This window comes from Oncorhynchus mykiss, chromosome 1 (assembly GCF_013265735.2).
Source record: "Oncorhynchus mykiss isolate Arlee chromosome 1, USDA_OmykA_1.1, whole genome shotgun sequence".
Classification (NCBI taxonomy): domain Eukaryota; kingdom Metazoa; phylum Chordata; class Actinopteri; order Salmoniformes; family Salmonidae; genus Oncorhynchus; species Oncorhynchus mykiss.
In genome coordinates this window covers 91,863,354-91,885,159 of record NC_048565.1, presented here as the reverse complement: position 1 = coordinate 91,885,159, position 21,806 = coordinate 91,863,354, and the positions used below count along the sequence as shown (strand labels likewise).

The following is a 21,806-nucleotide window of genomic DNA, read 5'->3' as shown; positions in this document are numbered from 1 at the left end:
GAACAAATTCTTATTTTCAATGACGGCCTGGGAACAGGGGCAGGGGCAGAACGACAGATTTGTACCTTGTCAGCTCGGGGGTTTGAACTCGCAACCTTCCGGTTACTAGTCCAACGCTCTAACCACTAGGCTACCCTGTCGCCCCATAGAAATACAGTATAGTGGAATAAATGACAGAGTACTGAATAAAAAACACTTGTTCGTAAATTAGGAGGCGGCCACTCAATGATACAAGTCTGAAGGTAAAGCCAAGCGCACTCCAAGCGTTAACAACGGACTCCCGCAGAAAAGCAGGGCAGAGCACAGAGAGAGGAAAGGCCGAGGAAACTGTTTCCCCTGACAACTCGCTAGCAATTACCCAATCCCCCACAGAGACCTCCGGGTTTCCAAGTCAACCCACCTGTGCAACAACGCAGGAGAACAACAAACACAGAGACAGTACAATGCTGCGAGACAGAGAGACAGAAGTTGGGCACCACAGAATCCCCAAGAATGACTACAACAACAGTCCCAGAATGACTACAACAACCATGACCATCGCACTCCGCACATACACACAGCACATACACACAGCACATACACACAGCACATACACACAGCACATACACACAGCACATACACTCCGCACATACACACAGCACATACACACAGCACATACACACAGCACATACACACAGCACATACACACAGCACATACACACAGCACATACACACAGCACATACACACAGCACATACACACAGCACATACACACAGCACATACACACAGCACACGCCACACGACTAAACCAGAGTAGAGAAAAGATCTGTACCGAACAGCGGGTCTGTTTCTTACCTGTCGATGATAACGGGGTCTGAAGGAGTCTCGTTCCTGTTGCCACAACTCTTCTTATCACAACACCGACTACAGAGAGGAGGAAATGAAGATGTGATCCAGTCAGGTTCACACAGGCAGACCAATTCTAATCTTTTGACCCCTTTTTTTTTTTATAGGCAAAAGATCCAGATTGGTTAAAAAAGAAAGATATCAGATTTGGGCTGCGTGTGTAAACTGCAGCTTAAAGAGATTCACACAGTGTGGATCTTCGCATGTTTAATTGTTACTTCCTAACATTTTATTTTAATTATTTAATTCTATATTTATCTAAGCGTGACAGTGTTTAGATAATGATTGTTGCTGAGCTGTGCCTGTATGCCTGGCGCTAGCGGTCTGTCTGTCTGTTGATTGGTAGGGAACCTAGTCAGTCTCGCCACGCCGGGCAAACGGGTAAACATCTCCTCCATCTGTGTCCCAAATGGCACCCTATTCCCATAGACCTCTGGTCAAATGTAGTGCACTAACGTAGGGAATAGGGTGCCCATTTGGGACGTAGCCCTTAGCATTGCCCTGTGTCCCAAATGGAGCCCTATTCCCATAGACCTCTGGTCAAATGTAGTGCACTAACGTAGGGAATAGGGTGCCCATTTGGGACGTAGCCCTTAGCATTGCCGAGCACGGCTGTTGCACGTTTGCTAGTCTCAGGGAGACAACATGTTTGTGGTGTTGTGTCTCTAGCACTGAACTGAGAACAGAAGACGCCAGGAGGCTGGGGAATCGTCTTTCCACAGCTTCAGCTTTTTTTTTTGTTTCCCTCTAATTGTCAAGCTGTTAATTCTGGAGAGGATGCAGACGGCCATCTTCAAAACCAGCCTTTCTGTGATAGGCCAGAGATTCATTAGAACGCTCAGAAGCCGTGCAGCCCCTGCATCAATCGTTCACTGAAGTAGCATTGTCTCGGTTTAGCCGCTGGTGCCGGTTATGGTGCTGGGGTCTAGCCATAGCTACCGATGGGGATAGGACCGGACCCAAAGCATTGTCTCGGTTTAGCCGCTGGTGCTGGTTATGGTGCCGGGGTCTAGCCATAGCTACCGATGGGGATAGGACCGGACCCAAAGCATTGTCTCGGTTTAGCCGCTGGTGCCGGTTATGGTGCCGGGGTCTAGCCATAGCTACCGATGGAGATAGGACCGGATCCAATACTGTGTGGTACAGTTTTATTCATGTTGAAATTATACCAAAAAATGTTTTTATTTTATTTTTTAAAGCCTAGTTGTGTGATGGTTACATGTCCAGACGAGCTCAGTGAACACCATATGGTGTGAGGAGAGTGTGAAGCTCTTTAAAGCTGCTACTGAAAGTTAAAGAGAATAAACAACGTCTAACAGTCCTCCACTTCTAGAGCTCCAAAACCACATCTGTTTTCAACCGGAAACGGCCTTTAAATACAAGCCGTGTGTGTACACACACACACACACACACACCTCTGATACATTCATTGATATGCAAACCGTCATCTAAAGGGAAAACATAGCTTTTTTTTGTACGTTATGGCGTGGTGATGAGGTGTAGTTCGACCCTCTTGGAGCAGGATGACGCCTGCTGTGTGGGCTACTGTGTGGGTCAGCTCGTGACAAACAGGGATTCAACCCAACTTCATAAGAGCAGTGACTTTATCTAATGCGGGGGGTGGGGGGGGGGGGGGGGGGCAAGATTATCAAAGCTCCATTTCTGTTTTTTTTATTCCGCGAGTCAAACGGAACGCCCGTTGACAGAACACAGGAATGTGCCGTCATCTGTTCTCTGTGTTGTGTCTGTTGTCAGTTGACCAATCAAACCCAACTATAGTAGGCCAAATCGATACAGGGATTCTGGCCTGTAATTCCTAACGGTCATTGAATGCAACCTCCCTAGTTATAATATTCTATTTCGCATAATATTATGTCTGAGAATAGGCAGCCTATGTAAAATTGGCTATGAGTCTGCCGATATGCACCGAGGTGTTTTCATTGCAACAAGAGATTGAGGTTGATGCGTTAATACATCTACTAAGGAGTATCCTCAAAACCCCCCAACTCAGCATTTTAATAACAAAGCAAAGAAATATATATAAAAATAAAAAAAATTAAAACAAGCATTATTAAAAAGACGTTGAAATGTAGCTAATCACCGTGACAAGCTCTTACCTGCACATGATTTCGTGTGTGAGAAGCACTCGGCACATCTCTGGGTTTTTGTCTTGACCTTCATAGATAATAGCCTTGGAATCAAAGAGAGAAGTACATCAGAAGCAGACGTTTAAAATATCGAACTGGATAACACGTTGCACATTTGCCGATCTCTGTGGGCTATAGGATATAAACCTTAACCTACACCACAATAACATTCAATTCATACATGGATCAATTCATTATATAATTGATTATTAATTCATAAAGTATATAGGCCTACTAATATTGACATATGGGTCTACATACAGCAATTGTATAGTTTACGTTTTATAGGTTAAATTGTAAATTCAAAATATAAATTCATTTCTCGTAGATAATTTCCAAACAATTAATTTCTTTACAAAATATAAATGTATATATTTTGTCATGTAAATAAATAGCCTAAATTATTTGCTAGACCACAACAACAACAAAAATGTCAAATAGGTTAATATGTGTATATGTTGTTTATATATTTTTTATTTTTATTTTTATTCATTTATCCCAGGATAATACCAATAATATGGTTCTGCTGCAGATGGGCGATGTAAATAATACCCATTTCCGTATACATCAGCGCCATTCTAATCTACAGATATTTCGGGGGGAAAGAGCTAATGGGCAATCTGTTGTTTATTTTGAGCCGCTAACAATGATTTTTCTCGGATACAAAAAAAAGCGGTGTCGGGGGGGTTCGGTTGAGTAATTTTTGAGCATTGGCTTTAACAGATGGCGTGGAGCTGTAGGTGCGCTCGGCCTCAGTTCTTTTTTGCTCTCTGTCTGTCTCTCTCCCTCCCCTCGTTCTGCCCCGGGTCTGTGATTGCACGGCTACAGCCCGACAACAGCAGCCTGCCTATCCCGCGCGCACCGCCGTTACATCTTGGATGAATGTAAAACCAAAGAAGCGGGGCTTTTAATCAAAGATAAACTCTTTATAATTAGCAATTAAGTAAAACGCATGACACACTATAGGGCCTTATCACAATTGATTTAACAATGAACAACAACGCTGCTATAGCAAGAGGGGACATAAGCGGGTGAATAAAAAACACATCACTACGTAAGATATTTCACAGCTAAATGAGATAGGGATTTTAATATTGTTTTTTGGTGCTTCTGGTAGTAGTTGAAAACACATCGGAACCAGCTCTGTTCCATTGGAGGTGAGAGGGGTACCACGTAGCCTAGCTACAACATCTATATATGAGGGATTTTGGGGAGTATTGCAGTTATCATCATGTGATTTATTTCCCGTGTCTCGGCTGAAGAAACAGAAATCCATAAACTGCCGGTTCAGCGTCATTGACTCTCTGATCATAGACAGACCTATATAGGCTACAGTCAACGAGGAGCGGGGCGAATCTAACGTGTAGCCTATATTTCCTATATAATAATAAGAGGTGACAAATTATGAAATAAAAAAAACTGGTCATAACAATGCTGTTTAACCCTGGACACTGGAGCTATAGGCTATTCAGTGAACTTGGCGGAGGGCACTTAACAATAAGCCCATACTAGCCGAGAAGTGATTTCCGAAAACATTCAAGGTTGAGGAAACGCGCCACATTGTCCACTCAAGTGGCCTCTCATACTAAAAAGGGGCTCTTGTTATTGAACCGAGACTTTCTTTTTTTTTTAGCAATAATAGTCTCGTCTGTTTGTCACAATAAATAATTATTTGAACATTTCTGAACTGATGGACTGTCAACGCACAATTATACTACATAGCAGATAAGACCTATGTTTGTTGATGGCTACGACATCCCATCTATTAGCACATAAGACAAATTAGTGGTTAATTGACTAAAAATGCGCTCACGAGCCAATACACAAAGCACGGTAGTAGACCTACAAAACCAATTCATTTCAGGAACCGTAATATCAGCTAAATATTTTATAGCATTCTCCCCCCCCAAAAAAAAATATATAATATCTCATGTCAAAGTATAATCGCGATTTTAAAAAGAGAAATTAAATAGACCCCATTAAACACTTTTGCTGCGAATTAAATAAACATTAAGGGGAATCGTGCACGGGTATACGGGAGACCCCTGGAGCTCACAACCCGAATTAAAGAGAGGCCACTAAAGGTTATTATTGTAATTAACTATATATCGGATATCTACAACTGTCCATCTCTATAGCCGAGTCACAAAAGTTGTATAAAATAAAAAATAATAACAACAATTACAATCGCTCCAACCCGAGAGCGAGCTGATTTATAGTGAAATATAAACGATTAAAAAAAAACACAACCACACATGGCCTAATAACTTACAGGCTCATAATTGAAGCATATATCTTCTGTAATAGGGTCAACTTTAAAACCACGCACGTTTCCACAACACACGTTATATTTCAAGCACCATACGCATACAATTTGGCATTGCAGATAAGTATATTAAAATACAAAATCTTACCTGTTTTGTCATGGAATCGATTAATCGTACGAAAAGATCCTGTTCTGTTCTGACACCTGTGAATAAAGTATATATATTTTATATCTTGTCATTTACACTGACAAGTATCTTGTTATTTACACTGTGATTTTGCTTCCACATTATATTTTAGAAAATATATGTCTTACAATTTTTTACTGACATAAAATAAATATAATTAAAACACGGTTTCTTTGTTTTTTAATAAACATGTGTCATCTCAATACATGTTCATGATCATCATCTGGTTCGCGTCAGGTTAAAACGTGGATTCATATCTGATTCTCCACGCATCGCTAACTGAGCGTGGATTAACCATAGACGACGCTAGCTGACACCGACCGACACTGTAGGCAATTTACCACTTTAAAAATGTAACCCAATATCAGACTAACAACCACCATACAACGTTATCTGGCGGAATCAATGTCCAAGCACGCATCCCTGATTTGTACGTATTCACTTCATAATAACCAGACACGGTTTATTTCCTTCATCAGTAGCTATACCACTTACCGTTGCTGTACAGTAACTGTAGTTTGTAGTGTATCCCATTGTTAGTTTTTTCACTGTTTGGTTCCTGAAAATAATGAGCATTGAATCAGTGTTCACATACATTTACTGTGTTTTGTTGACATTTGTCTTGATATGTGGTAATTATGAGCTCACAAAATAGGCTATTATGAAGGGGTCAAGTGGGAGAGGGGTGGGTATCTATCTGTGTAGAGTAAAAAAATTAAAAACTACATGTATAAAATAATTTTGCGACATTCGAAGTCATTTAGAAAATCCACATAACTGCACGTGTCTCCTCCACCGCCTATGACGTGTTTCTGCCTTTACCACCAAATGATGAACTGTGTAGGTGAAAATAAATTTAAAAAATAAAAAAAAAATGAATAAAATGGGACGATATTCCAAAGAAATGGCGCTTACTTTGTCCTTCTCCACAAAGTCCACATAAGCTGTCCGTTCGATCTCCACCGGCTGTCCTTGTCTGTCATACAGCGCAAGAACGAAGTGGAAAAAGTTGGATTTTCTGAGGTTGGACGGTGGTTGCTTCTCGTAGTGTGCCCGAGCCAAACCCACACCGCTGCGGGGAGAAGAGAGAGGAGCACCTCGGTTAGATGGGAGAGAGATACACTGCAGATGGAGCTAGCGTCAGATGAAAACATTGGGAGATGGTGTGAAAGGCACGTTTTTAGAGACAAGAGATTTCTTGATTTGTCACTTTAACAGTAATATGATGTAATGAGCGTTGGAGAACGCGCTGAAGAGAAGAGTCGCATAGGGAGATTGTAATTGATACATGGCAATGTGGGGATTTAGGGGCAATCTGAGAAATGCATAAAAAATTGGATGTTTGGCAAACGTACCTTTGGGCGGCTGTGTTCGCATCCACTACCCCAGATGTGTGCATCCACGAGCGGACCGAGTTCATCCCGCTGCCCAGCGGTTCCTCTTTCATAGTCGTCCCCCCTCTAGGTAAGCCTATATTTTCCTGAATTCCAAACATTAAAACAGTTTCGTACAAACCCGCTCCAGCCAAATGAGAATAATAGGAAGGTAGTTGTTGAAGAGCAATCTTTCCTTCTTGGTGGTTGAACAAATAACAGTAAAATAAGTTTGTTGTAGTTAAAACGTGTAGAACGAAACAAAAGTCCCAGTTGAGTTCACAAGTCCTGTCTCCTTGAGCCCGTCCTGTGTTGGCACGACATGAACAATTCACAGAGTGGGTTACTGTAGTCTATCTCGGTAGCTGGTTGGGACGTGATCCTAGTCGTTGAAGAAGTCGTTCAAATAGCAGGATATGGTTGTAGTTGCTTCTGTTTTATTCTATTTTTTATTCGAAATGCGTTTGAAGAAAACTTTTTTTGTTTTTGGTGATGGCTCCTCAAGCTGGAGTCATCATTACAACAAGCATTTACAACAACAACAAAAAAGCTTCAGTTGAATCGACCACTTCTGGCAATGCGCTCCAGCTCCAGAAGACAAAATAAACGAAATGATTACTATGGAGGTGTTCCTGGACACAGGAGAGGTTGATGAGAGGCCTTTAGCGTCTTGCAGAATGGGATGGAAGCATACAAAACTCAACCCTCTATCCCCGAGGAGTGGAACCTTTCCCGGGAGCCAAAACTCTAAACCCACGGGATGCGCGCTGTCAGAATATGACGCGCTGGTGGGCGGAGCTTCGACCATATACGGAACAGTGACACGTCCTGTCCCTGAACGAGCTTCATTCTGGAGAGTCCTAGATTTCAATAGCTGCCTGGCTGAAACCCGAGAGCTCCAGCAAGGCAAGCTCCACTTTTTCCTCCATCAAATGTAGAGATTCCCCCCCTCAATTTCACATCTTGTGACGTTAATATTCACTAAACATGAAATCCTAAAGGACAAGAGTGTAGCCGATACAACATATTATAGGGAAGGGAGCGGAATTGTCACTAAATACTTTACCCAGGTAGGCTGCTATATGTGATGTTCTCAGCGTTGAATGAGTAAATATCGACTAAAAGTCGGAGGGAAAAGCATAACATGTCTATAGGAGCATAAAGGAAGAGCTTTCCAATCCATTTGGTCAAAACTAGATACAATGCCAATGGGATATATTTCACTATTACTATTTGTTAAGGCTTTTACAAATCTAAATTGGCATGTTTTATAGAGGAGGTCGCCAGCGCATATATATATATAATCAAAGTTAATCAATGCTATTTTAATGCAGCCATGTTTCAAGTGATGGAATATAACGCGTCTCTCAAGGCGAACTAAAGTAACTCTGCTGCCAACAGTAGCCTGGGTATTACTATCTTTATAAAGGGAAATGCGTCAGATGTCTGTATCCCAGGCTACTACCATTTGCATGGTAAGAACTCGTATCGATTCAATGTGCAATACCTCATGTCTGTCGTTGAAGTTTATTAAACAGCCGGGCATCGTTGCAACGTGTTAGCCTAATGCAATGCGCAGGTTGTATGTGTGCTATACATGAATGTTCAATACGATAGTTGATTTAGTTTAATGTGGGTGTACATCATTCTATTCAGTGAACTGACTCGGGGGATGCGCGGTGTCCAACCTCTCTCTTCTTGAATAACAGACCTGTATTTTATTATAATAAAGAAACCCTTTTAAATAGCACAATAATATGACGGGAAGGTATTTCTCCTTCAGGGCAATGCTTTCTTGTTGCCAATTTGCAGACCTTTTTTTAAAAAAGCTATATTTTTACATTGTAATTAATCGGCAACAAAAAAAAAAAAGTGAAGTCCGATTTGGGTTATCAGGGGACCCCACAGCCCCGTGCACTAAAGGGGTGGGATGGGTGTACGTGGAAAGGAAGAGAGATGTGTTTTAGACAGCATTTTGCTGGGGTTGGGGGTTAATGACTATTGCCAAAGATAAGTGAATTATCAAAGCGGCTGTTGTTCTTGCGTCGTCTCTAAATCCATTCCTTTCCCGGCCCTGCACGTCCTAATTAAATACGTAAGTATAATAAAACAGCATTTTATTACTATTTTAGGATAATATCGTTAAGCTATTCTATTTCTAGACAATTTACAATTTATTAATTTACAATTTATTGTGTCAACCCGGAAAATATTGTACTAAGTGTTAATTTTAATGGGTTCATATGCAAATTGCTTATAAATTATTATTTGCTCGATAAATTGATGTGACGTAGAACAATGTTACCAATGCCGCGTTTGCGGCGTTGCAAGTCAAATGTTATAACGTTGAAATAGAGCGCACTTGACTTTTTTTAGTTTTTTTCCCCTCTAAATATGTTATTTCAATTAGTCATAAATTAAGTTACTTGCCAACGTGTTTTTATTTTTTTATCTCAGTAAAATTCTGTCTTGGAAACTGCATATTGCACCAAGTAGCCTAATGATATGTTTAATACCGATTATACAACAAAGGGCCTGAAATCTGATGACCAAAGTAGGGTTTTTAGGACAGATCCTGTTCAAACGGATACTGTTGACGGGAGAGAAAGAGGTTCTCGGACAGTTCGACAACCCCATCACGTAGGTAACGACCCCGTCATAAAAAAAAGGAGTTTTAAACCTTATTTGACAACAAATGCAGCTGCTCCTCTTTTTTGGACGATATTAGGCGAAAATGAATGCAAATCTGTGTTGGGAGCCATCTGGACAGGAATAGGGAATCAGCTGCTGCCACAACAGGCGCTGAGCCTGAATCTATTTCAGCTCATTTTCTAGGATCATCTGGTCGCGTGCTAAATGCTCTCTTTCATTTCAACCAAGTTTTAACTTTGCCTTCCTCTCTAACTGCTTCCGTCAGACAGACGGAAATTAATCAAGGTGCTTAGGACGGAAAGGAAAAAAACGGGACGTTGATGGACATATAAGTGCATATTTTAATTTATGATCATGTCTCAATTTGACATATGAGTGCTTCTCGCACGTGCTTATTCTGTGGTGGTGTTTAAACATCAGCGACACACGCAGCGAGCGACATCTCAACAAGTCATGATGTTGATGCACGGATAGATTATTCTTTAGCAATAAAAAGTCATAACAAAGCAATAGCATAATAAGTCAAGATAAATTATAATAATAATGATAATAATAATAACAACAAAAATATTAATAATATTAATAACAATACGTCTATTATATTCTAATATCAAGTCACTAAAAAGCTTGTGTATATTTTGCATTCAACATTAACTGCGCGTGTAGCCCATTCTGCTCTAATCATAACGACCATGTGTGCGGATTTAGTTGTAGAAGATCGCTAATGTTATATCTCATTTGGAGAAGTGTGCTAATGGTGAACGCCAGACAACAAAAATCAAAACCGCAATGTTAGTCATGCAGGAGGAGTGTTGGTTTGAATAAGATTTGCTTGGTGTTGCCAAGACCTCCGGAAGAAAACGACCCTCCTCCTTATTGTGTGTGAAGTGTTCCTTTTGTGTGAATTTACGGGGTGAGGCTCCAATGATCCCCCCACAAATTTGCATTTAAATAGCGACATCAACCGATTCGCGTGCCACACACCAATGGGTCTCCCAGATGTCAAGGCAAAGTCGGTGAGATGGCCATAGCCCAGCTGTCCTCTCCTCTCCTCCAGTCGCAACATCATACCAAAGCACAGAGAGAGAAAGACTAAATATACCAACGTTTTCCTGTTTTCATCTCCGATCGCTAAAGCAGCGTGTCGTGTTACTTGACTGTACAGTGGGCTATATAGCCCGATGCTGTGGCAGCAGAAAAAAATGAACAAGACTTCACTGAGTGAAGGAACATAGATAGAAGAAAAAATATCCAAACAAGACGCGATTATATTAATGTTTTAAACAGGACATGGTTTCATTACTTTGCTAGATAGTCCACATATTCCTTAATGCCAGGCTGGGATGCGAAAGCTCACAATAAGTAGCAGACAGAGAGCTTTATTGGCATGACAAGGACACGAAATAAAATAACAGACTATTTGACAATGCAAAAAAACATTGAACACAGGACTCTCTCAAACTGAGACATTAGTTAGCGTAATCTTTTATCCCATAAATGTCAATTTCTCTGCAGCCTAAATATGCAAGTCAGTTTGTGGTTGATGGCACGGTGGGCAATATAGGGGTCCTGCTTTCACGGTTACAGCACCAATTGAACTGGAACGCTTTGTGTGGCTTTTAGAAACGTGGTTTAACATAAAGGAAACTTATTTTAGATGCAGTTGAATCCTCCACATGTAAAATATTTTCAGATATAGTTGAAAGAAGTCCTCTTTCACTTCAGACAAATATCGACATTCAGCACTTTCCAATATTTCACTTTTACCGCTTCCTCTCTCTCGCTCTCTCTAGTGTGTGTGTTTGTGTGTGTGTTCGTAGTAGGCCGACTGCACCATCATCAACCAAATGTCAGAGCTGAGTGACTGCGCATCAAAAACACTCAACTGCACCTATGACAGTTTTTCAGTTGCATAGATTAGTATTCCACGCCCTAATCATCACATAATAAATTACACAATTAACTGTTAGATAGCACACGAAGTTAAACTATATAGGCAAGTCACTAACAACATGCATGTCAGATGGAATCTTATTTCAGAACGAAAAAAAATCATATTTCTTACTCATAAAATGTTCTTAATATTTATGCCAAAACAACATGCTTCTAATTTGTTTCAATAACCGTAAATATGCCGATCATAAGTCAACTCTTAAAACAAAGGATCGTCTCTGCTTTATAAGCGCTGCGTCTCTTTCCCCGTGGCTTGTTTCAAATTCAATGTTGTTAATGATTACGGGAAATCAAACATGAGTATTGGCAAAATCACGAACACTTTAATGTGCCCTCTGAGAGTATTCATACCTCTTGACTTATTCAACATTTTGTTGTGTTTACAGCCTGAATTCAAAATGGATTAAATATATATTTTTTCTCACCCAATCGACACACGTTAATAATGACAAAGTGAAAAATTGTTTTTTCGATTTTTTTGCAAATTTATTGAAATTGAAATACAGCTATATCAAATTTACATGTAAATTTATAATGTATATGTATATTTATATGTAAACCTATACCTAGGTTCAACCCCCTGAATCAATGCATGTTAGAATCACATTTGATAGCAATTACAGCTGTGAGTCTTTCTGGGTAAGTCTCTCAGAGCTTTGCACACCTGAATTGTACAATATTTGCACATTATTCTTAAAAAAAAATATTTAAGCTCTATCAAGTTGGTTGTTGATCATTGCTAGACAATGATTTTCAAGTCTTGCCATAGATTTTCAAGCCAATTTATTAAATCAAAACTGTAACCACTGTAGGCTACTCAGGAACATTCAACGTCGTCTTGGTAAGTAACTCCAGTGTAGATTTGGCCTTGTGTTTTAGGTTATTGTCCTGCTGAAAGGTGAATTAATCTCCCAGTGTCTGGTGGAAAGCAGACTGAACCAGGTTTTCCTATAGGATTTTGCCTGTTCTTAGCTCTATTTCCATTTATTTTTATCCCTAAAAAAAAAAAACCTCCATAGTCCTTGCCGATGACAAGCATACCCATAACATGATGCAGCCACCAACCATCCTTGAAATATGAAGAATGGTCCTCAGTGATGTGTTGGATTTGCCCCAAACATAACCGTTTGTGGTGTATTCAGGACATGAAGTTCATTTCTTTGACAAATAGTTTGACAGTTTAACTTTAGTTCCTGATTGCGAACAGGATGCAGGTTTTTGGAATATTTTTATGTCTATACAGGCTTCCTTCACTCTGTCATTTATAGGTTAGTATTTTGGAATAACCACAACGTTTTTAGTTTTCTCCTACCACAGCCATTAAACTCTGTAACTGTATTAAAGTCACCATTGGCTTCAATGGTGAAATCCCCGAGCAGTTTCTTTCCTCTCCGGCCACTGAGTTAGGGTTAAGGAGGCCTGCATCATCATAGTGACTGGGTGTGTTGATACACCATCCAAAGTGTAATTAATAACTTCACCACGCTCAAAGAGGCTATTCAATATCTGTTTATTTTTTTAAAATTTTACCCATCTACCAATGGGCGCCCTTCTTTACGAGGCATTGGAAAACCTCCCTGGTCTTTCTGGTCGAATTTGTGTTTGAAATTCACTGCTCAACTGAGGGACCTTACAGGTAATTGTATGCGTGGGGTACAGAGATGAGGTAGTCATTCAAAAATCATGTTAAACACTATTATTGTACACAGAGTTTGTCCATGCAAACGATCATGTGACTTATTAAGCAAATCTTTATTCATAAATGTATTTAGGCTTGCCATGATAAATGTGTTGAATACTTATTGACTCAAGACATTTCAGCTTTCTTTATGTTTAATACATTTGGAACAATTTCATTTCCCCCCAAAAAATCTAAGTCCACTTTGACATTATGGGGTATTGTGTGTAGGTCAGCGACACACAATCTAAATGTAATCCATTTTAAATTCAGACTGTAACACGTGTAAAAAAGTCCATGGGGCGTGAATACTTTCTGAAGGCTCTGTACATAGAAATACACATGCCAAATAATATTACACAATGGCGACATATTGTTTCTCATGTGTAGGCTTATATCTCAATACAGAAGTTCACAAGTCAAAACAATAGTCCGGGGTTTGCTGAATATACAGTAAAAAAATGATTTAATTGTCAAAGGCAATCCAGCATCTGTAACCTTAATGCAAAGCGTTGCTCGTTTGGCTCTAAATTTGACGAAGAGCGCCTCCTTTTGGTCATTTTAAAGACCACCACCACCACTACCGAGATTTCCTGGCAAACTTCAGCGCATCACAGAACCGTTACGTTTGTCAATAGATTGTTGACCCGTTTAGAAAGCAACACGTGATCTAATTAGTGTATAGAGTAAACATCTAACAACCCATGTTGTTAATGTACATGTGATTTTCAGAACATTCATGTCTTATTCAGACTTGCTTTGGTGTCGCTTGAAGGAAAATAATTCATATAATAAATACAAAACGCTATCTAATAGTCACGGTCATAAAATCAGTCAAGGAAAGATTTACAGTTTTGATTAGTTGACGGAAATTAGAAATTAATTTCAAATAAACATAATTACAAAACAGAACCTAATTCAAGTGCTTTTACAATCGGGTTTGTTTGCCTGTTAGAAATGCGGTTGTTTCCTTACAATAAACAAGGCATCAATTTTATTAACAGCGGGCTGTAGTCATCGCTATTTAAATGCAAAGAAAACATAGCGATAGACCCTGATAAACTATCGGCTAATTTTAAAATGCATTCTGAACATTATAAATATATTTGTTTCAACGGTTCCAATGTCAAGGGGCCACCTTCATTATGGAAAAATGGTTCGATTAGGTAACTCCAGATATTGTAATTGGCTTTAATGAAACATGTATCGGGATAATTAACTCTGAAATATGTGCAACCGCTGGGAAGTTGAGTCGGTGTCGGCTTTCATACTGTCCAGATGTCCTAATACAGATCAGCCTTCAATTAAAAGTTGAACGGTTTTATTTAAAAGCTTTAAATGTGTATTTTACTTTCAACAATTTTAATCTAATAAACGAGCATAGCCTTTATAAATGTTGAAAATGCGAAAGGTGAAGAATTTGGTAATAGGGCAGATTGGAGAGTGATTGTTGAGATTATAAACCACTGCTCCTAGCCTACCAACCATTACAAACCACTGCTCCTAGCCTACCAACCATTACAAATCAATGATCATAGTCTACCATCCATTACAAATCACTGCTCCTAGCCTACCATCCATTACAAATCAATGCTCCTAGCCTACCAACCATTACAAATCAATGCTCATAGTCTACCATCCATTACAAATCAATGATCATAGTCTACCATCCATTACAAACCACTGCTCCTAGCCTACCAACCATTACAAATCAATGCTCCTAGCCTACCATCCATTACAAATCACTGCTCCTAGCCTACCAACCATTACAAACCACTGCTCCTAGCCTACCATCCATTACAAATCACTGCTCCTAGCCTACCATCCATTACAAATCACTGCTCCTAGCCTACCAACCTTTACAAATCACTGCTCCTAGCCTACCAACATACAAACCACTGCTCCTAGCCTACCAACCATTACAAACCACTGCTCCTAGCCTACCAACTGTTACAAACCACTGCTCCTAGCCTACCAACCAAACCACTGCTCCTGGCCTACCATCAAAACCACTGCTCCTAGCCTACCATCCATTACAAATCACTGCTCCTAGCCTACCATCCATTACAAATCACTGCTCCTAGCCTACCAACCTTTACAAATCACTGCTCCTAGCCTACCAACATACAAACCACTGCTCCTAGCCTACCAATCAAACCACTGCTCCTAGCCTACCAATCAAACCACTGCTCCTATCCTACCAATCAAACCACTGCTCCTAGCCTACCAATCAAACCACTGCTCCTATCCTACCAATCAAACCACTGCTCCTAGCCTACCAATCAAACCACTGCTCCTAGCCTACCAATCAAACCACTGCTTCTAGCCTACCAATCAAACCACTGCTCCTATCCTACCAATCAAACCACTGCTCCTAGCCTACCAATCAAACCACTGCTCCTATCCTACCAATCAAACCACTGCTCCTAGCCTACCAATCAAACCACTGCTCCTAGCCTACCAATCAAACCACTGCTTCTATCCTACCAATCAAACCACTGCTCCTAGCCTACCAATCAAACCACTGCTTCTAGCCTACCTCACTCCTTATCTGCTTGACTGATGAGTAAAGCCTAAAATCCAGTTGCACAGTTTATTAAGACTAAAGATGAACAGTAGAACAATGTGATCTTACTGTTGACTGTCTAATCCTTTAATTCAACGTCCCCCTAATCATCGCGATGTGACAGTGATTGGTGTCAAATAATGATTCTGATGATAATGATAACGCCTAAATTATGCTATCAGTATTACAGAATATTAAACAAGGGTATATACCACTATAACAGGTCAGTACTAGTCTACTAATGGCAGTATATTAGGCCGTAATACAATACTACTGATTTAAATGATTTAAAACAATGTCTTGATGAACAGTGCAGAAGAACATGTGAGATGGTTGAGTTATGTCAAGCGGCCTACCCGAGTAGCTGTATCATTAGCATTTTCACTCTGGTGCTAAAATGAAGAGAGAGATGCTGTGCGGCTTGCCCGCGGCACAGCCCGGGGCGATAGTCATATAAAGAAGGAGGGGGAAAAAATGAATAAAGAAACCGAGACCTATTCTAGGCAATTAACATGTAAAATATCCAGTGGAAATCGAGAGTGAACCGAGAGTGGTTGGGTCAACCGCTCCCCAATTTCAGAATAACAAATAGATTCGTTTGGATCCTATTGAATAAAACAGTTGACTTCCATAATTAAAGATTTGCAGATGTGCACCTGCCACCTTCACACGTTATCATCTCTGATATAATCACATATAGGTCAGATATAATGTAGACTACTCGTGCTTCATAAAATGGCCTCACATTATTCAACCATGTATTTAGGATACTGTCCTGTCTTTCTCTATCAGATTAATCCGTACCATTTGATGAATTGTTTCTCTCGTAAATTGCTCAAATTGGCAATAATTGGTTTGGGGGGGGGGGGGGGGGGGGGCATATGTTCAAATCACGTAGCATTTGAGAACTCAAACGTAGAACCACAGCCCAGGCCATGGGCGATAGCGACCTTAGTTTGACAGCTGCAGCCGGCAGTTACCCGTGTGAAGAAACGCCATTCCGCGGTGACAGTGCCCCACCTACAGGCACAAATAGCTAAAATCATTCCACTCGGTCTACACTTTTAATAGGTCTCGTGCGAGTAACCTAATAATTATGCACACGGTCGATACAGCCGATGTCAACATGGTGACATGATCATTATTGTGTGATTATTGGAGCAGTTTTCACAGCTGCGGGGGTAAATTTAACACAAAAACACCATTCAAAATACGGTTGTTTCAAAACTCTAAGCACATTTTCAACTGACGAAGTACAACACACATACAAAAAATCATGCAGTCACTTTTTCACCAAACATAATTAATAATAATTAACAGTTTCATGTAAGAAATACATGTTTCACATTGAAATACATTTTCATATGAAATGAAATTGCTTTTCACAATGCAATGCTCGATGTGATTGTCTTTTAATTTGTTCAAATACATTTTGACTTTGACTTTAATCCGACTGTTCTTAGTTTTCAAAGTGTTTTGTCTACTACAGAGTTTGATAATTACATCATAAAAATTTATGTTTGTAAAGTAGAAACACAATGTTTGATAATGTAAAGTAGAAACATCATGTTTGAAAATGTAAAGTAGAAACGTAATGTTTGATAGTGTAAAGTAGAAAGTATAAGTACTATTACGAAAATGACTTAAGTAAGTTTGAAAAAATGTGATATTGGCAAGATCATGTTGGCCAATAATGTTTGGACCATTTTTTGTGCTGCTACCATGTTGTGTTGCTACCATGCTGTGTTGTCATGTGTTGCTGCCTTGCTATGTTGTTGTCTTAGGTCTCTCTGGACGTGATGTGTATTTTGTCCTGTATATATATATATATATATATATATATATATATATATATTTTTTATCCCAGCCCCCTGTCTCCGCAGGAAGCCTTTTGCCTTTTGGTAGGCCATCATTGTAAATAAGAATTTGTTCTTAACTGACTTGCTTAGTTAAATTACAGAAATTATATTACATAGTTAAATAAAGGTTAAATAAAATACAAAATAAAACTGTAATACAGTAATATATACCGACAGAGTACTGTGATACTGTAATATATGCCAATATATGCCAATAGAGTACTGTAATACCGTAATATATACCAAAAGAGTACTGTAATACTGTAATATATGCCAATAGAGTACTGTAATACTGTAATATATGCCAATAGAGTATTGTAATACCTGTAATATATGCCAATAGAGTACTTGTAATACTGTAAAATATGCCAATAGAGTACAGTAATACTGTAATATATGCCAATAGAGTACTGTAATACGGCAATATATGTCAATAGAGTACTGTAATACTGTAATATATGCCTATAGAGTACTGTAATACTGTAATATATGCCAATAGAGTACTGTAATACTGTAATATATGCCAATAGAGTACTGTAATACTATAATATTTGCCAATAGAGTACTGTAATACCGTAATATATGCCAATAGAGTACTGTAATACTGTAATATATGCCAATAGAGTACTGTAATACCGTAATATATGCCAATAAAGTACTGTAATACTGTAATATATGCCTATAGAGTACTGTAATACCGTAATATATGCCAATAGAGTACTGTAATACTGTAATATTTGCCAATAGAGTACTGTAATACCGTAATATATGCCAATAGAGTACTGTAATACTGTAATATATGCCAATAGAGTACTGTAATACCGTAATATATGCCAATAAAGTACTGTAATACTGTAATATATGCCTATAGAGTACTGTAATACCGTAATATATGCCAATAGAGTGCTGTAATACTGTACTATATGCCAATAGAGTACTGTAATACTGTAATATATGCCAATATAGTAATATATGCCAATAGAGTACTGTAATACTGTAATATATGCCAATATAGTAATATATGCCAATAGAGTACTGTAATACTGTAATATATGCCAATAGAGTAATATATGCCAATAGAGTACTGCAATACTGTAATATATGCCAATAGAGTACTGTAATTCTGTAATAAATGCCAATAGAGTACTGTAATACTGTAATATATGCCAATAGTGTACTGTAATATTGTAATATATGCCAATAGAGTACTGTAATACTGTAATACATACCAATAGAGTACTGTAATTATGTAATACATGCCAATAGAGTACTGCAATACTGTAATATATGCCAATAGAGTACTGTAATTCTGTAATAAATGCCAATAGAGTACTGTAATACTGTAATATATGCCAATAGTGTACTGTAATATTGTAATATATGCCAATAGAGTACTGTAATACTGTAATATATGCCAATAGAGTACTGTAATACTGTAATACATACCAATAGAGTACTGTAATTATGTAATAAATGCCAATAGAGTAATATATGCCAATAGAGTACTGTAATACTGTAATACATACCAATAGAGTACTGTAATTATGTAATAAATGCCAATAGAGTACTGTAATACTGTAATATATGCCAATAGTGTACTGTAATATTGTAATATATGCCAATAGAGTACTGTAATACTGTAATATATGCCAATAGAGTACTGTAATACTGTAATAAATGCCAATAGAGTACTGTAATACCGTAATAAATGCCAATAGAGTACTGTAATACTGTAATATATGCCAATAGAGTAATATATGCCAATAGAGTACTGTAATACAGTAATATATGCCAATAGAGTACTGTAATACTGTAATAAATGCCAATAGAGTACTGTAATACCGTAATAAATGCCAATAGAGTACTGTAATACTGTAATATATGCCAATAGAGTAATATATGCCAATAGAGTACTGTAATACTGTAATACATACCAATAGAGTACTGTAATTCTGTAATAAATGCCAATAGAGTACTGTAATACTGTAATATATGCCAATAGTGTACTGTAATATTGTAATATATGCCAATAGAGTACTGTAATACTGTAATATATGCCAATAGAGTACTGTAATACTGTAATATATGCCAATAGAGTAATATATGCCAATAGAGTACTGTAATACAGTAATATATGCCAATAGTGTACTGTAATACTGTAATAAATGCCAATAGAGTACTGTAATACCGTAATAAATGCCAATAGAGTACTGTAATACTGTAATATATGCCAATAGAGTACTGTAATACTGTAATATATGCCAATAGAGTACTGTAATAGTGTAATATATGCCAATAGAGTACTGTAATACTGTAATATATGCCAATAAAGTACTGTAATACTGTAATAAATGCCAATAGAGTACTGTAATACTGTAATATGTGCCATTTACGTAGCTGCCGTTTTTATCCAAAGTGACAACAATGAGTCTACACATGTCCGTCCGTATGTGAGCCCGGCAGGAATCCAACCCACAACTCAAATGTTGCTCGTGCCATGTGCTTACTAACTGAGCCACAAAGGACCACTACAAGACAGTACAGTACTATATTGGCACATTTTACAGTATTACAAGTACTCTATTGCCATATATTGCCATATATTACAGTATTACAGTACTTTATTGGCATATATTACAGTACTCTACATGATTACAGTACATGTGGACGGTGCATGACTGCCATGCCCATGAGCATACCACCTTCCTTTAGGCCATGGATGAGACATGCAATGACATCAACCCAGACCTACACTACCAGTCAAAAGTCTGGACACACCTACTCATTCAAGGGTTTTTCATTACTATTATTATTATTTACTTTTGTCTACATTGTAGAATAATAGTGAAGACATCAGAACTATGAAATAACACATATGGAATCATGTAGTAACCAAAAAAAGTGTTAAACAGATCTAAATATATTTGAGATTTGAGATTCTTCAAAGTAGCCACCCTTTGCCTTGATGACAGCTTTGCATACTCTTGGCATTCTCTCAACCAGCTTGGTTGAATGAGCAGGCGTGTCCAAACCTTTGACTCGTACTGTGTGTCAGGCTTGGATTCACCACACTAAAAGTTGTTCCCCGGGTGTATGAACAACGAGGACATTTACTATGATGTGGATGAGCCCTATGGTCAAATGACAGGCTACCTAGCGCCCTGCCACATGTTATGTTTCTTACCATTCATTGCATGTGTTTCATTTGATTACACCTACAGTGTCATTACAGATGAACAATACATTTATATTCTTGCATCAATGATTGTGAAAGATGTCTTCAGTGATCACACATGGGATAGAAATTAAGGAAAATTAGATTTTAAGTACATTTTCATGGGTATTGGTTAAACTAGTTGTTAAAATAACTATATTTAAATATGTCATTGTGCTATGATTTTGTTGATTTAAATCAACATTTCTCACGGTATTTGACATTAAACATATGTTTGGATTGGTTGTGTGGTGAAATATGTCTCCAAACAAAACACAAGAAAATGTTTTTAATGGAAAACTGCACCATGAATGTTACCAGTTTGGAGTTTTGCACTAAAAGTTTAGAAAATGTACCACACACAGGAAGTATACTGATCACCTTCCTCTTTTTCCACATTTTGTTACGTTACAACCGTATCCTAAAATGGATTATATTAAACATTTTCCTCAAGAATCTACAAACAATACCCCAATAACTGGCGGGTAGGAGCGCTGGGCCAGTAACCCGAAAGGTTACTGGATCGAATCCCCGAGCTGACAAGGTAAAACAAAAATCTGTCGTTCTGCCCCCTGAACAAGGCAGTTAACCCACTGGTCCCCTGAACAAGGCAGTTAACCCACTGTTCCCCTGAACAAGGCAGTTAAACCCACTGTTCCCCTGAACAAGGCAGTTAAACCCACTGTTCCCCTGAACAAGGCAGTTAAACCCACTGTTCCACTGAACAAGGCAGTTAAACCCACTGTTCCCCTGAACAAGACAGTTAACCCACTGTTCCCCTGAACAAGGCAGTTAACCCACTGTTCCCCTGAACAAGGCAGTTAACCCACTGGTCCCCTGAACAAGGCAGTTAACCCACTGTTCCCCTGAACAAGGCAGTTAAACCCACTGTTCCCCTGAACAAGGCAGTTAAACCCACTGTTCCCCTGAACAAGGCAGTTAAACCCACTGTTCCACCGAACAAGGCAGTTAAACCCACTGTTCCCCTGAACAAGACAGTTAACCCACTGTTCCCCTGAACAAGGC

The 21,806-nt window shown here is 38.8% G+C and overlaps 1 protein-coding gene across 1 annotated transcript; it reads right to left on the bottom strand.

Annotated features, from left to right (window-relative positions):
• Window positions 1–779: 779 nt before the first annotated feature.
• LOC110531613 (transcription factor COE3) lies at window positions 780–7,598 on the bottom strand. The gene is made up of 6 exons (XM_021614909.2): window positions 6,841–7,598; window positions 6,401–6,557; window positions 5,981–6,044; window positions 5,447–5,502; window positions 3,003–3,076; window positions 780–903 (listed from the first exon to the last, which is right to left on the bottom strand). Exons 1-6 carry the CDS (start codon window positions 6,978–6,980, stop codon window positions 831–833), a joined length of 564 nt encoding a protein of 187 aa, XP_021470584.1. The 5' UTR covers window positions 6,981–7,598; the 3' UTR covers window positions 780–830.
• Window positions 7,599–21,806: the final 14,208 nt, after the last annotated feature.

Excerpts from the sequence above, each read along its gene's own strand:
- LOC110531613 (XM_021614909.2), bottom strand. The coding sequence starts at position 6,980 with ATGTTTGGAATTCAGGAAAATATAGGCTTACCTAGAGGGGGGACGACT. Across the intron at positions 6,045-6,400 it reads ACTTTGTGGAGAAGGACAAA|GAACCAAACAGTGAAAAAAC; the intron begins GTAAGCGCCATT and ends CATTATTTTCAG. Across the intron at positions 3,077-5,446 it reads TCGATTCCATGACAAAACAG|GCTATTATCTATGAAGGTCA; the intron begins GTAAGATTTTGT and ends TTTGATTCCAAG.